This window comes from Herpailurus yagouaroundi, unplaced genomic scaffold, assembly GCF_014898765.1.
Source record: "Herpailurus yagouaroundi ecotype Mexico unplaced genomic scaffold, PumYag 142, whole genome shotgun sequence".
In the NCBI taxonomy this organism is placed as follows: domain Eukaryota; kingdom Metazoa; phylum Chordata; class Mammalia; order Carnivora; family Felidae; genus Herpailurus; species Herpailurus yagouaroundi.
Window position 1 is genome coordinate 46,131,942 of NW_024412397.1, and position 17,220 is coordinate 46,149,161.

The 17,220-nt window shown below is 41.2% G+C and overlaps 1 protein-coding gene across 1 annotated transcript in view; it reads right to left on the minus strand.

Annotated features, from left to right (window-relative positions):
- Positions 1-11,323: 11,323 nt before the first annotated feature.
- Positions 11,324-17,220, minus strand: part of TAF4B (TATA-box binding protein associated factor 4b) — a 118,592-nt gene continuing 112,695 nt past the window's right edge. The window contains exon 14 of the mRNA XM_040478496.1: positions 11,324-13,187. Coding sequence (XP_040334430.1) covers positions 13,020-13,187 — 168 coding nt within the window. The 3' untranslated portion in view covers positions 11,324-13,019. The remainder of the gene's footprint in view (positions 13,188-17,220) is intronic.

Genomic DNA, 17,220 nt, shown 5'->3' on the forward strand with positions numbered 1-17,220 from the left:
CATATGCGCTCTTCGTTCTGGAACCCCCTGTCTCCCGCCCTATGAAATGTGCAGCTTGGTGTACAGTAGGCACCAAACATATTTTGGATGCATAGAAAAACCAGTGAACACAAGAAATCTAGACACAAGAACAGCACTATTGCACGTTGAGGGAAAATGATAGAATTGAAGTGTATCCAACTTACAAAGCAGAAACCTATACGCCAGGAAGCAAGAGCCAAAGCTAAGTAAGACCTGTCATTGGTGAACTGGTGTAAATATTTTGCCAGGTCCCCCAAGCAAATGCCAGGCTGTCAGGCAACTCCCAAGCCCAGGCTCACAGCAGTAGGGGCGCTTGGTTGGCCTTTTGACTATCTCCCTGGGTTCCGGTTTCTGCTTTGCCATCCATGTTTTGTGGATGTTATTTTCCTCATCATAATGTGCTTGTTACAAGCTCTCTAAAATTCTCTTGAGTATTCATGTGTATAGTTCCACCACCTCAAAAGCTCTCTGAAGTGGATACTCTACAGGTAAGTGCTGAATGAACAATGACCATTACAAAGCCTAAGAAAAATATTTCAAAATAGAAGATCGAGGGGCACCTGGGTGGCTCAAAGTCCGACTCTTGATTTCGGCTCGGGTCACGATCTCATGGTTTGTGAGATCGAACCCTGACTTGGGCTCTGTGATGATGGTGCGGACCCTGCTTGGGATTCTGTCTCTTCCTCTCTACACCCCTCCCCTGCATGTGCTCTCCCTCTCTCTCTCTCTCAAAAATAAATAAACTTTATTTTTTTATTTTTTTAGAGGGAAAGAGAGAGAGTGTGTGAGCGGGGGAGAGACAGAGGGGGAGAGAGAGAGAGAGAGAGAAAATCTGAAGCAGTCTCCACACCCAGCGCAGAGCCCGACACAGGGCTCGATCCCAGGACCGTGAGATCATGACCTGAACTGAAATCAAGAGTTAGATGCTTAACTGACTGAGCTACCCAGGTGCCCCCCAGGTAAATAAACTTTAAAAGTATTTTAAAAATTAATAAAATAAGACATAAGATCAATTCATTCATCAAATGGGAAATTCACTGAGGGAAACCCCCAGGATTGTAATGGTACATTTTTTCAGAATCGTAGTATCAACGTAACATACACAGCTCTTTTAGGTAGTTAGGCCTAAAGTGCTGTAGTTACTATTATTGTTATCAGTGCTGCTACTAGTTACTTTTATTATTATAGTGTCTTTTTAGATTAAAAACTCGTATGGGCCAAAGGCATTGTGAAGTGAGTCAAAATGAAAATTTGAAATGTAAAAGATGTGGGAGAATTTTCTTAGAAATGGGACGGGCTTGGGGTGCCTGGGTAGCTCAGTCGGCTAAGCTTCCCACTCTTGATTTCGGCTCAGGTCATGATCTCACAGTTCATGGGTTCGAGCCCTGTCAGGCTCTATGCTGACAGCTCAGAGCCTGGAACCTGCTTCAGATTCTGTCTCCCTCTCTCTCTGCCCGTCCCCCACTCATGCACGCGAGCACGTGCTCTCTCTCTCTGTCTCTCAAAAATAAATAAAAGTTAAAAAAAAAAAAAAAAGAAATGAGACATGCTCTAATAATCTTTCCTAAGAGAGGAAGACCAGATAGAATGCACTGCCAAATGTTGGCCCCTCTAACTGGAAGAATGATGATGCTTCTCTTTGGCAAACAGTCCTTGTAACTTTTCTCCAACCCTCCAATGCACTGATCCCTTTGAATGCAGTTAAGGTATGTAGCTAGTAGCAAAGTTGCCCATCACTTTAAGTTTGGACCTGGTTCTCAAATGTATCTGGCTCAGAAACTGACACAGCATTGCCAAGTTGCCTAAGAAAATATATTTTTATATTACCAGCATTCATAGAAAATTGTGCATCGTTAAATGCATCCAAGCGTGATGGGGTGTGAGGCAAATCACCTCATCTCTCTGGGTTTCAACATCTCATTCTGAAAGCTGACTATATGGCCAAGGTTCAGTACAGGTTTAAAACTCCTAAGTCTGGATCCAATCTGACCTACAGGGGCATGCAGTTTTAAGCAAACTTGATATACAGAAAAGTCCAGATTTACTAACAATCAGTGAGAAGGTTGGTAATCTCCTGGGCATCTTATTATGATGCAGATGTTGGTTGAGTAGCTCTGGGGGAGGGGCCAAGGTTGTACACCAAACACGTTCCTGGGGAGGCCTAGGCTGCTGCTGGTGTAGCATGCTCGCCGGGCCCACGCCTCCCCCAAACAACGCTGTCAAGGGCACTTCCTTGCATGAAATCTGTCTTGCTTTCTATCTGTGACACTGCCACGCTGGTCACAGCAGTCTGCACCGGGGACTAGCACCTGACACCGGAGCAGCCACCTTCAGGCTGGCCAGCACCTATGAGATAGTTTAGCACAAAATCACAACCAACAAGTACGAGTGTCCAAGAGGAGGAGCATTTAACAGACCCAGCCACTTCTTCTCTCTTAGGTTTGAACGTGACACACAGAGAATCGTGTGCCCAGATGCAAAAATGTGCAAGAAGAAGACACTTTATAAATAGAGAATGAAAGCAGTAGCAGAAACAGTAGCAGGAAAAACAGGGGCAGAGAGGCTGAGGCACTGCCCCATCGGAAGCAGTGGAGTTGCAAGAAAGGGATTCTGGTATCGAGTGGACAGGCTGACGGGGCCGCTAGAGTTTGTGCTGTATGGTGAATGACGTTTTTGTTCTCTGGGCAGTTTGGCTCCAGGGTGATGTATATTGACTTTTCCTGTAAGCTTTGATTAAATATCATGAATGCAGGCACCTTGAACATTCCTCTGTACCTTGTGACCCTAGTGGTGATTCTTCCATTTGAGGCAATCCTCTATTTCACCCAGGACTTTACTGTAGCCAACACCCCTGAAGCATTTTTTTAAAAAATATATGTATGTATGTATGTATTTATTTAGAAAATCTTTTTAATGTTTGTTTTTGAGAGAGGTGGCGAAAGTGCGAGTGGGGGAGGGGCAGAGAGAGGGAGACACAGAATCCAAAGCAGGCTCCAGGCTCTGAGCTGTTAGCACAGAGCCTGAGGCGGGGCTCGAACTCACGGACTGCAAGATCATGACCTGAGCTGAAGTCAGACACTGAACTGACTGAGCCACCCAGGTGCCCCCTCACCACCAAGGCATTTTAAATATATCATTTATGCCTAAGTTTCTCAGACAGGCAATTGAAAGTACCGCCTCAGCTCATCGTGCCAGAGCCAGAAAGTAAAGGCAGAAGAGGGGAGGGAGGGAATGGTGTGTTAGTTTGCCTGACTGCCATAACAAAGTGCCACAAAATGGGAGGCTAAAACAACAGAAATCTATGTTTTCACGATCCTGGAGACCAGAAGTCCGAGATCAAGATGTCAGCGGGCTGGGTTCTTTTGAGGCCCCTCTCCTTAGCTTGTAGATGGCCGCCTCCTTGCTGTGTCCTTAAGCGGCTTTCCTTCTGTACTTGTCTGTGTCCTAATCTCTTCTTATAAGGACGCCAGTTATATTGGATTAGGGCCACTCTATAGACCTCATTTTAACCACCTCTTTAAAGATCCTATATGCAAATACAGCCACATTCTGAAAGACTAGGGGTTAGAATGTCAACATAATGAATTCAGGGCTGGGGGACACAATCTAGCCCATAACAGATGGGGATCTTCTAAACCATGATCATGCTCTTCTTTGAGATGCTGCTAGATTGGCTAACCACAGGCGAGGCAGTGCATATAGTTGAGCAAGTTCTCCAGAGTTGCTCGTGGAAACTATGAAGTCTGCAATGGCACTATGAGTTAGACATAGTCACTGTTGGCCATGGAGAGCAATCAGTGCCAGTTAATAAGCTGATGTTGGAGGGCAGCAACACGCTCCCCAGTTTCACAGCTGGCCCTGTCCTGGTCAACACATTTATGGGCAACTTGAATGAACCTAGAAGGCATGTTTAGGAAACATGTGGGTGACACAGGCTGAGAGGGATAATGATATCATTGATTTATTAACTTGAATTCAAATGTCCTCAATACATCACAGAATCAAAATCCAAAATGACTGTAACTGGCTAAACTGAACAGGCCAGAGCAAAATCAAGCACTGCAGAATATACGTGAGGTTTTTTTCTTGAGGTTGATAAAGGCAATCAATCAGAGCAGTGCTTCTCCAGCTTCCGAGAGCACAGGAATCACCTGGGGATCTTACTAGAATGCAGGTTCTGATTCAGCAAGTCAGGAGTGGGGTTTGAGGTCCCATGTTTCTAATGAGTTCCTAGGTAAGAAATGGCCCTAGGAACTGGCCCACTGGCTAGTCTCTGAATCGTGAGCATAAAAAGCCTTGGGGTGATTGGTTAGCCACAAGCCTCACGTTTCCACAGTCTGACTTTGCACCAACGGCACCACAGACTTCTGATCTAAATAGTAGGGGTCACCACCCTTCCTACTCTTCAAGCCCGATAGGTGGTATTGCATTTAGAATGGGAACCACATTCTATTTTTGTTTATTTACTAAATTTTTATTTTGGAGAGAGAGAGAGAGAGAGAGAGAGAGCATGAGCAGGGGAGAGGAGTAGAGGGAGAGAGAGCAAGAGAATACTAAGCAGACTCATGGAGCCTGACGAGAGGCTGGATCCCACAACCCTGGGATCATGACCATGACCTGAGCTGAAATCAAGAGTGAGACACTCAACTGACTGAGCCACCCAGGTGCCCCAAGCAAACCACATTGTACTGTGGCCTTTAGTATGGTGGAATACACCAAGTGAACAATCGAAATAAAGTCCTGAGAAATCTAGAATGACCATTGTGAGAATTGATGAACTGGCCCCCTCGGTTACAAAAGGGACGTGATGTGTAGGAAAGGAAATGGAGTTATCCTCACATAGTGAAAGTACTATCATCGTGGGGCAAAGATTAGCTCTGAAGCACTAACAAACAAAACAACAAAACCAAAACTCCCATTCAGTGTAGGAATCAAGAGTGCAGGCTTTGGGGTTGGACAGACTGAGGTCCAAATCCCATCTCAACAACTTTCTCTGTGACTTCCACTAAATTGTTGTCTCTTGACACACCTGTGTCCTCACTAGTAAAATAGAAATACCAATAGCAGTAGCTATCTGTAGTGTTAATTCAGCTCTACAAACTGTGAGAACAGATGCATTGGGAGTGGTTTACATATTAGATGTTTATTTCTCATTCATGTATAGCCCAAAATGGTGTTCTTGACCAACAGGCAGTTTTGCTCTGAGCCGCAATTCAGTGACCCAAGGCTCTTCACATCTGGTGGCTGTGCCATCTTCATTATGAGCCTACTGAGGTCTCAGTGGAAAGGGAAAGAACATGCAAGATCCTACATGGCAGGTTGTCCTGAGCCAGATCAGAAAACATATCACACACTACTTCTGCCTACATGTCTTTGGTCAGACCGCAGACAAATGGCCACATTTAACTAAAAGGAGACTCGAGATGTGGTCTAGCTGTGTATGCAGGAGGAAATGGATCTCTGCCAGACGCTCGTGAAACTGTGTGAGGGTGGGTTTAGATAGTGCAGGTAGAATGCTTAGCTTGGTCCTGTACCTTATACATAGTCAGTGTTCAAAAAATTACTACTGTTAGGGGAGACTGGGTGACTCGGTTGAGTGTCGGACTTTGGGTCAGGTCATGATCTCATGGTTCATGAGTTTAGGCCCCGCATTGGGCTCACTGTTGTCAGCTCCAAAGATGTCAGTGCAGAGCCCGCTTCAGATCCTCTGTCCCCCTCTCCCTCTGCCCCTCCCCCACTTGCACTCTCTTTCTCAAAAGTGAACACACATATTTTTTAAAAATTATTACTGTTTTTATGTGACTTTACAGAACAAAAGCAGGCCCCCTCCAAATGCTAAATTATAGGAAGGCAGCTTTCAAATCAAGCCAAGACAGAACATAGAAATAACAGGACAATTCAAGTATGGATTGTATAACATAGTAAGGTCACCATCACTGGCATTATTAGAGGACCTGTGTTTCAGGGATGCTGAAGGGAATTCTTTTATTAGATGGGATTGGATAACCTTCAGATAGCCTCAGAAGTATCTAGAACCTTAGGCTGCAAATAAGTGGCTTGATTCTAAGTGAATTTACACTTAAATGTGGTAGACTAGACCACATAAACATCTTGTTCAACAAACACTCATCTTTGTAACCTAGTCTGTGCCTTAGCAATTGATGTCACTCAGTAACCTTGAAACAGATTTAATGGCACAGAGGATGCAACATCTTATCATCCTGCTTGATTTGATATCTTTCTCTCCTAATCCCCATGCCTGCCTCTGCATCTTTCAAAATGATGGATTAAAACTTAATCTTGGAAACCTGAGATTTCAGTCCGCCTTTGAGATAACTGAAGACACTGTGTCATGAAGACAAGTTTGAGAATCTGCTAAATGATTGTTCCTATGCTAATATTTCAGGCAAAGCCTGCTGTTTTCTGACCTTTACAGACTGCATTCAGTAGACTTTTCTGTGTTGTTCTTTCTAGAATATATGCAGACTTCCAAGGGTCTTTTCCCCAAACCACTGCCAACTGTTTGCTTATTTAGTATATCCTTATGAAAAAGACAAAGGATGACTTTTTAAAGCTACGGTAGGCAAAATACACATTCTTTTAAAATTAGTTAGAACCTTTTAAGTATTCTATCACAGAAGAAATCTGATAAAAACTTGAGCTGCCCGTAGTGACCCTAGGTGTAGAAGTTGGTACCAACTCCCAGTTCCAGAGGCTAGTGCTTAATCTGTGATTAGTCAATACAGCTATTCCTGACGTTTCTCAGGGAGCCTGGGTGGCTCAGGTGGTTGAGCGTCTTCCACTCAGGTCATGATCTCACGGTTCCTGAGTTGGAGCCCCACGTCAGGCTCTGTGCTGACAGCTCAGAGCCTGGAGCCTGCGTCAGATTCTGTCCCTCTCTCTGCTTCTCCCTGCCCATGCTCTCTCTCTCTCTCAAAAATAAATGAATGTTAAAAATTAAAAAAAAAAAAAAAAAAAAAGCTATTCTTGGCATTTCTCCAAGTTCCAAAAGTCTCTCCTTGATGACGCATCTCTCCCGCAGGAATTCTGGACTTTGCTCCTTACTTTCCTTCCCCAATAATATACAAGACAGATTCACCTGAACACACTATGGTAAAACTAGGACAGCACCAAAAGCTTTGTCTAAAGGGGAAGAGAAAAGGAGGAAAGGTCAGGATCGGCATCTTGACAGAACTCAAGATCATAAGTTTCCAGTGTAAAGAGATATAAGGTCAACCCCTTCCATGTTAGCAACCATTAATTTTTCACTGCTCTTGAAATAAGAGGCAAAAAATAAAAGTATCAGGAATATATAAAGGATGCTCCTGCAGTGGGCTGAATAGTGTCATCCTCCCCCCCCCCCCCCATTCCCAAGTCCATGTCCACCTGGAACCTCACAATGTCACCCTGTTTGGAAATAGGGTCTTTGCAGATGTTAGTTAAAGGCCAAGATGAGATCATACTGAATTGGAGTGAGCCCTAAAGTCAATGACCAGGTGTCTTTATAAGAAAAGGATGTGGAGGACACAGAGGCCATGCGAGGACAGAAGCAGACACTGGTGTTTTGCTGCCACAACCAAGGAACATCAAAAGCCATGAGAAGCTGGAAAGGCAAGGAAAGTTCTCTCCTAGGGCCTATGGAGGGAGGGTGGCCCTGCCAACACCTTGATTTCAGACTTCTGGCCTCCAGAACTGTGAGAAAATACGTTTCTGTTGTTTGAAGCCACCTAGTTTGTGGCAATTTGTTATGGTAGCCCTAGGAAACTAATACACATCAATAACAACACTTGAATTGTTCCTTGACTGGGGTCTAGCCCAGCACCACAGGCTTTTTGATAATGGCAGAAGGCATGGAAATGACACAATGTACCATTTATTCAATTGTCTTGCTCTTCTCTGTGTTAGAGGCAACCACTGTCTATTTCTATGGGAATTAACATTACTGGGAAGTACCCAGTGAGATATTTATATTGCCATTTGCAAGTTTATTATTTAAAAAAAAATTTAATGTTTATTTTTGAGAGAGACAGAGTGCAAGTTGGGGAGGGGCAGAGTGAGAGGGAGATACAGAATCCGAACCAGGCTCCAGGCTCTGAGCTGTCAGCACAGAGCCCAGCGCGGGGCTCAAACTCATGACCTGAGCTGAAGTCGGATGCTTAACCGATGGAGCCACCCCGGTGCCCCTCCATCTGCAAGTTTAAAGGTTCTGTGAAGCCAACTCAGTACAATGACTTTATACTTCTGTTTAGGGAAGTGGAGGCCTAAGATAGATTCATCAAGAAGCCAACCTTCCACTCATCTTCAGGCAAAGCCTGTTAGTTACAATTATAAACAGGAAAAGTTATCAGTCCCACAGCCTAAACCTCACAGGTAACATTTCAATACTAGCTTTGAAAGTGCTAAGCAGCTTATGTAGAATTATGGCAATTCTTCTTCCATCCTACCTTATCGTGTACAGGGCCGGTGCAAGGAATGATATTAAAAGGGTATTTCATTTCACCCCTAAAGATGACAAATTGAAATTGTTTTAAACAAATCCAAATGCAGTAAGAGGAAATGAGAAACACAGCCTCAATGTCACTTTGAAGGATGAACCTCAAAAGTGACATTTTATTCTAAGTTGTTTCTCTTCTTTCAGCATCTCCAGTGGTAGGAAAGGACACAAAGCTAGATCGACAGTATGACCTAGAACATCTACAGATACAGCACAGAAGTAAATGTTTTCATTTTCCTCATAGCCTTTTATTTTCCAGATGAGGAGACGAAGGCACAGAGAAGTTAAATAATTTGTCCAAGGCCACACAACTGGTAAGAGGCAAGATTAGAGACGCAGCCAGGGCAATACTGTGTCAATACCACCTACAATAAGAAAACTTAGTAAGGTGTCGACCTGGCATTATTAAATTTTTTATTTACATTTATTTATTTTTGAGAAACAGAGTGAGACAAAGTGTGAGTAGGTGAGGGGCAGAGAGAGAAGAAGACACAGAATCTGAAGCAGGCTCCAGGCTCTGAGCAAGAGGTCAGCACAGAGCCTGATGCAGTGCTCGAACCCACGAACTGTGAGATCATGACCTGAGCCGAGGTCAGAACGCTCAACCGACTGAGTCACCCAGGCGCCCCTCGGACTGGCATTATTAAAGAAGAGTTGCCATTAAAATTGCTCTCACGGTTTACCAACAAAGTCAAAAGTCTTAAAATGAGTTCCTAGGGAGTATTTCCTTCCCACAAATATTCAATGTGCCAAGTAGACATAAATGCTAACCCTATCACTCTTGTGCCTGTTCTGCTCACCCACTAGCCAGCGTTCAAGAATATGGTGGCCCACTCTAGGTTGCCTGCCAGCACAGCGGTCTCTCAACGTTTTCCAAAAGAAAAATATGGCAAAACCATTCTACTGAGGACCAATTTTCAACCTGTGAACCAACTTCAGTAAAAAAGCAAATGCACCAATGCAACACAACTGAAATGCACATGAAAATACTCAGAAGTGGTTAAAAAGTCAGAGAAAAAGGTACTGATATCAGATGTAAATCATGCCTACATGAAAAAAAAAAGCCATTTCAGTTCAGGGAGCCCAAAAAGTGCCTGAAAAGATAATAACACAAACAACAATCAAACAAAAACTAGCTACCATGTCATGTATTAACATATGACATACTATATTTTATTTCATGCAGAATCATGGAGTCTTACTAAGCTCAGACTTTTATAAATACTTAAGTTAGTTCATTATACAACTAGGGATAGAGAGAAAGTCCAACTTAATCTGAGATCTTGGTTCCATATTTTTCTGAAGAATATGCCCTAATATTACATGCATTCTTTGCTGCAACTATGACATATGACATACTTGGTATAAATGGCCTTAATTCTAAATAAAGTGTTGCCAAAATTCTAATGAAACAAAATTTAACTCAAATGCAGGATTTAAGAAATATAGGCTTTAAAAGAATGTTAAATGTTGATCTTATTTTTACGAGAAGGTCTTAAAGATACTCATGGAGGATGGGGCGCCTGGGTGGCGCAGTCGGTTAAGCGTCCGACTTCAGCCAGGTCACGATCTCGCGGTGCGTGAGTTCGAGCCCCGCGTCAGGCTCTGGGCTGATGGCTCAGAGCCTGGAGCCTGTTTCCGATTCTGTGTCTCCCTCTCTCTCTGCCCTTCCCCCGTTCATGGTCTGTCTCTCTCTGTCCCAAAAATAAATAAACGTTGAAAAAAAAATTTTTTTTAAAAAAAGATACTCATGGAGGAAACAATTTAGATCAATCAGTTGGCGAGCCTGGGTGGCTCTGTCAGTTAAGCATCCAACTTTGGCTCAGGTTGTGATCTCACGGCTCATGAGTTCGAGCCCCGTGCCAGGCTCTGTGCGGCTAGCTCAGAGCCTGGAGACTGCTTCAGATTCTGTGTCTCCCTCTCTCTCTGTTCCTCCCCCACTCGTACTTTGTCTCTCCCTCTCTCAAAAATAAACATTAAAAAAAAAAAATTAAAAGATCAGTCATATTAAAAGTAAATCGGTGGAATATGGGTGAATTTTATATATAAAATATGCCTCAATAAAGTTGCTTAAAAAAAAAAAAAACAGGTAAGAGAATGTCCAGTACTTTACTCTTTTACTGTTCATCACCCAAGATAAATATTTACTTGAAGGCAGAGGGTCACAAACGTCAATACTTGAAGGGTTCAGACAAGAGAAGGTAAATTTATGCCCCCACATCTAAAGTGAACAGGCACTGGATGGCTCCAGTGGATTACCATACACAAGGAGGTACCTAATGATTCCAGATCTTCTGATTTTTCAAAGGAAGTGGAAATATAGATTTTTGTAAATTAAAACACGGGAAACACTGTATGAGTCACAGAGAATGCCTTTATAGATCAAATCTACCCCAAGGCCACCATTTTGCAAACTGAGCAGAAGAATACTTTGGATACACTGTACTTGTTCTTTTGTAAGATATACTTCACGACACAAATTTTAAAAATGTATATTAAAAATAAGGTTTGAAAAAGAATACTTTTAGTAAGAAAACTGATGGGCCAAGAAAAGCTTTTGTAATGAATATGTTTAGCTTTCTTTGTGAGTCAAATAGCATGCAAATTTACAACTATTCCAAAGACAGTGGTAATAGTAACTTGGGATTTGAAGTGAGGTTCTGGAACCGAAATGCTGATACTCCAAAGTAACAATCCTAGCCAAGAAAGATCCATTGCCCAGTAGGTAAGACCCACTGCCCAGCCCCCAGGTGTGGAGGCTTACTACTAAAGATACTGGTTTTCAAAGTCAGTAACTGAGCAAAATTATTCGTATAATAAAATAATTATTTTAATGAAGTATTTGAAATAATTTTAAACATTTATACACAAATATGGGAATATGCTGCACTTTACAAAAAAATAAAGCTAAGCATTTAAATATACAAAAACAACTTTAGGTATAGATCTCTTCTGAAAAGTTTCTCTTTTAACATATACATAATTTATAGCATTTTACATAACTTGCTGAAACAAAAATGGCCAATTTAACATTTATTACAGTATAGAACATGGCCACAACAGTCCTCATGGGAAGAACAGGATAAGGAGTAACATACCAGAGGTGTGTTCTTTTCCCCCTGAATTCTTTTTCTAAGAAGCACAGCTTTCCCATTTTTAAAAAATCTTCTTGGAGGATTTACTTGTTCTTTCTGTATGGGATTCTAAATACAGCTATTATTTTTCACCAACTACATGCCACAAAGGCGGAATTAAAAGAAAGAAAAGAGGGTTTGCTTTACAAAACATCAGCTTCCTCCTCAGGTGGGGGGAAAACAAAAAAAAAAAAAATATATATATATATATTGCTCCTCATAATACATTTAGAGCCAAGATCTCCAACAATGAAATGCTGACATTACCTTTTGAGTATAGAATCCAAAATGGAGTCCTATTGTTAAAAATTTCTAATCATCGATTAGGATTTTTTAAATGCAACAAGATGCTTAAAACTTGCGGTAATGAAAAGGATTTTAGAAAACTATCCTTCTTGAGATTTAAAACAATACACAAAACAAAAAATAACGACTTCCTTTTGAGATACTGTACATTTGAAAATGTTTGATACATTTTCCTTTTTTGGTTGGGCTGTGATTTTGTCCTGTCAACAAAACGTGTACCGGTTGCTCTGGAGTTCCAATCCCACCACTGGAACGGAGGACGCATGTGCAGCATGGTTCCTATTCTGAGGTTCCACTCTCCTTTTCCCCTCCTCAGTTTGAACGCAGTGCCCCATCATTCTTTTCAATACTTCCCACCTTTTCCACTTTTCAGTGAGGTATATCAGCAGCTTCCATTTTAAAGTTTCCCTGACAAGGATGTACCCTCACTTGGTATCAGAAGCAGCATATGGTGACGACCCAGAGAGGAGCCACCTTTGTGGGGACAGGCACAAACTATCCCCATCTGTCTCCGTTTTGACAACACTGGGACTCGGCTGACCAAAGTCACTACAGATGCTGTGGCTTGTCACCTGCAACTACAGAAGGTGACTATCACAATTAGCTAAGCAACTTCTGATCCCAGCCTAGAAAACCTAACACTTTGAGACAAGTTCAGCAGAGGATGAAATATAATCTTGGAAAGTCGGGACTCTTCCTTTCTTTCCCCTGCATCGTAATGCAGGCTGTGTTAGGGAAAGACACCTCGCCTACAGTCCAGCAAATGAAGCAGGTGGTAACAAACAGGGCCTTAACTTACTGTAATTAAATCCACAGGTAGGCAGAAGCCTATGTCTGTGTGAACTGTATTTCATAACCAATTTCCAGAAGACAAAGTTGAATTCTAGTCATTAAGAACCCCGTGGGATGTGTAAGTAAGATTTAATAAAAGTTTATAACTGTAAACAATGATCTTCCCTATTGGTGATTATTTTCCAGAAACTGAAATTTCAGGAGAGTGCAACAATGCTCTTTATGTCTTCTTTGGCAGTAAACAGCAAGGATCTGGATGGAGACTGGAGTGGTCACTTCAGAAGGGCAAGGTACAGAGCTCGAGAATACTTCATCTCTCTTTCCTGTTCCATACAGAATATCAAGTCCCTGAGACAGATTCTTGTGATTCTTGGACGAAGCAACTGTTTGGTGGCTGTCAGGCTGGATGTCCCAGAAGCAAGAAGATTGTCTTTTAAGCCCTAAACAGAATGGAGAAAAAAGTTTAAAGTAACCAATCTTTCATAAAGGGAAAAACTGTCTTCAGCATGGAAGAGCTACTAGCCTCTGGCCACTGAGTTAGGTGCTGGAGAGAATACAATAACGCAGCAGGCTCAACCCTGTCCCCAGAAGCCCCATCTCTTGGGGAAGGCCAACTGCCCCCACACCTCATTCAATCTTTCTCTCTCACCTGGACCAGGGCCACAGCCTCTTAACTGATTTCTCCACTTCCAGGCTCTACTTCATTCCATTCTTTGCTGTGCATTGAAGGCCAGACTTTCTTCTTTAAAGGTCTTAGACAAAGGTTTCGGGATTGATGGATGTGGTCACTATTTCAATTGCAGCGATGATTTCATAGGTATATGTATATATAAAAATCTATCAGACTGAATACTTGAAATGTGTGCTGCTTTTTGTATGTCGATTATAAAAATAAAAGAAAAAGCCTTACATGATTCAGGTCCTACCATTCTGTGGTTCAAAAATCTTCAATGGCTCCCCCCACCCTGTCCAGACTAGCTACCTGAGCACTAGTTATGACAGCTATGTTAATCACTTCCCACACATGATCTCTTTTCTTTCATGTAACATTGCAACAAGTCACATGGGTGCTGCCTCCATTTATCAAATGAGAATACTGAGCTTAGATAGGTTAAGCGACCTGTTCAGAGTCACACAGCAAAACTGAACCGGGACTCAATTTCTAAGTTGATCTAAAGTGAGTGCTCTTATGGGAATGCAAGCTGGTGCAGCACTCTGGAAAACAGTATGGAGGTTCCTCAAAAAACTAAAAACAGAACTACCGTAGGACCTAGCAATTGTACTACTAGGCATTTATCCACGGAATACAGGTGTGCTGTTTTGAAGGGACACATGCACCCCCATGTTTCTAGCAGCATTATCAACAATAGCCAAAGTATGGAAAGAGCCCAAATGTCTATCGATGGATGAATGGATAAAGAAAATGTGGTATATATATATACATACACAATGGAGTATTATTCGGCAATCAAAAAGAATGCAATCTTGCCATTTGCAACTACGTGGATGGAACTGGAGGGTATTATGCTAAGTGAAATTAGTCAAAGAAAGACAAAAATCATAGGACTTGACTCATATGAGGATTTAAGAGACAAAACAGATGAACATAAGGGAAGGGAAACAAAAATAATATAAAACAGGGAGGGGGACAAAACAGAAGAGACTCATAAATATGGAGAACGGAGGGTTATGGGAGGGGTTACGGGAGGAGGGGATAGGATAAATGGGTAAGGGGCACTAAGGAATCTACTCCTGAAATCACTATTGCACTATATGCGAACTAATTTGGATGTAAATTAAAAAAAAAAAAAAAAAAAAACTTAAAAATAAATAAAAAAATAAAGTGAGTGCTCTTAGTTATTACTGTGTTATATTATCTACCAAATCAGGTACAAACTCATCACATGGCTTCCCTGCAGGCTCACTTTCCACTGTGCCTTTGCAAAAACAAAGGCTGGAAGAAGAAACGAAAAATAACAGAATTCTTAAAGGATAATTTTGTCAAGGTGAAATCCTTTATTCTCTCATTCTTTTTTTTTTAACCATACTTTGTTCCCAAAAACATCTTGATAGGGTTGTCGACCCTCCTTTCACCCTCCAAAAGACTTACATTTATATTTCCGTAACATAGGAGGCAAATCTTCTGGTTCTGTAACTATCCTTTTATAACCATCGAATTTTGATTATTCCCTCTATATTTTTGTTTTGTTTTGATGGAGGAGAAAGAGATCCTCTTTAAGGAATACACTTTGGTCAAAACAAGTCAACTTAATTCTATGCATGTTCACAGAATGACTGAGGGGCACTTTACCTGATGGTCAAACAAAATCTCCTTAGGAGATGCTTTGCAGTTTTGAGGGAATATGATAGCACAATCACATTTCTATACTCGTAAGGTTAAACATGTTCAAAAGGATCCATGGAACAAATTTTGGAAAGTCGACATGTTTAAAAGGGATGAAAACTTTACTCTTGGCTGCACAATTGCCTGGCTATTTGTCCTGGAGCCAAGCTATGGGACAGCCAGTCTTTCACCACTTCTGCAAGGTTCTCAGTAATGAATGCGCATACAAGTGTCTGCCTCTGTGACTTTCACTAAAGCATGGCAGTCAAGCACTAGCACATTCCTCTTCCCGTTACCACTTAGAGGTGGTATAATATAGATATAATCCTAACTACTGTGAATTATCACCATCACAATATTTTCCTAAGGGTTTTGCAGAATGGACCTGCCAATTGAGCTTTGGAAAACTGGATAAAAAACACACATTAGGAAGAGAGTTAATAAAACATGTCATGGGCAGTGAGTGGCAATTTTGCTGTATATAGGAGTTATCTGTTTATAGTACATTTAAATAGAGGCATTTTCTTAGCCAAAAATTAGATATAATATGCTAAAGCTGAATCGATAGTTGTTTACAAACGTTTCCTATTAAGAGTTTGCATAAAATCAATCATCTAATGTTTTATATGGATTTTGAAATGTAAATGGCTAGATGGATACACAATGTCTTGGCAAATGTAAATACCCAGAAATATGTCACATGTCCACTGAAAGACACGTATGAGAATGTTTAGTACTATTATTTGTAATAGACCTAAAGAAGAAACCATCCAAATGCCCATTAAGAATAAATTGTGGAATACTTACACAAATGGAAAACTACACAGCAGTAACAAACTGAGTAACATAGATGAATATCACAAAAATGAAAGGATCCAAACACAACAAAATATAGTCTGATTCCATTTCTATAAAGTTCAAAGCTACAGAAGTCAGTACAATGATTCCCCTTAGGGGAGAGGAGTAGTGGCCAGAAAGAGATAGGGCAGGGTTATCTGGGGTTCCGGTGACGTTTTCTGTCTTGACTGGAGTATTGTCTACATGGGTGTGTTTGTGCTGTGAAAATTCAGTGAGCTTTGATTTGTGTGCTTTTCTGCATCAATGTTATACTTTAATTAAAAAATTAAAATGCTAAAAAAAACACCCCACAAACCCTTGTCCAGGTAGGAAATAAAAAAGAGAGCAAAGAGGGAAAAAGAGGAAAGAAATAAGGCAAAAATGTTAAACAGAAAAAAATTTTTAAAACCGAATCATCTGGATAAAGAACAAAGGGGTCACAGTTCATGCTTGTCATGTGATAACCCTAAAGGATTCAGGAGAAAGAGCCATATTACAGCTGCCAGCACAGGGTTGAAAAGAAGGTCATTCCAACAGGATGTAGCAGAAGGCCTGAGGCAATGTTATAAATGAAACAAACCCCAAGGGACATTCAGTAACCTAACAGAAATGTCTTTCATAATTCACAACTTTACAAAGGTGATAGCATCCTCTTCCCCCAAATAGTGACACACTTCGAAAGTCAATCTTTCTTGAACATGGATACAAAAATATAGCATTTTTATTCCTATGCCTATGCTTTGGGGATGTCTACAGTCTGACTTGTCACTTTCACAATGACCTGGGCAGAATAATCAGCTCTCAATTATCCATGGTCAAGAAAGTGGATCGTGCACAGCTAACTTAAAGCTATAAAAAAACTCAAACCTGCCTTTTCACCAACATCTTTAATTTTCTCTCACCTCACTAAGTTTCTTCTCCCACCTCACCAAGTCTAGGACTGATTTCTGGTCACATTACATTATTAATGCCAAAGAACACTAACGTGGTTACGAGATCAGAATTTGTATGAAGGAAAAAGAAGACCCTTGTGATAATGTATTATTATTTCTGATATAGGGTGTTTTCCTAACCAACTTTCTACATGAGGGTATTCCGTAACTTGGATTCTTCACATGGATGAAAATCAGGTGAAATGAAAGAGAAAGATCAAAGAAAATGAAAGAAATAATACATTTATTACCAAGTGCACAACAGATGTTCTTGAAATCATAATCAAAACTAAATGTTCACACACTCTACCACTGCTAGGTCAATTAAGTTATTAGCCTTCACTAATTTGTTCAATTATA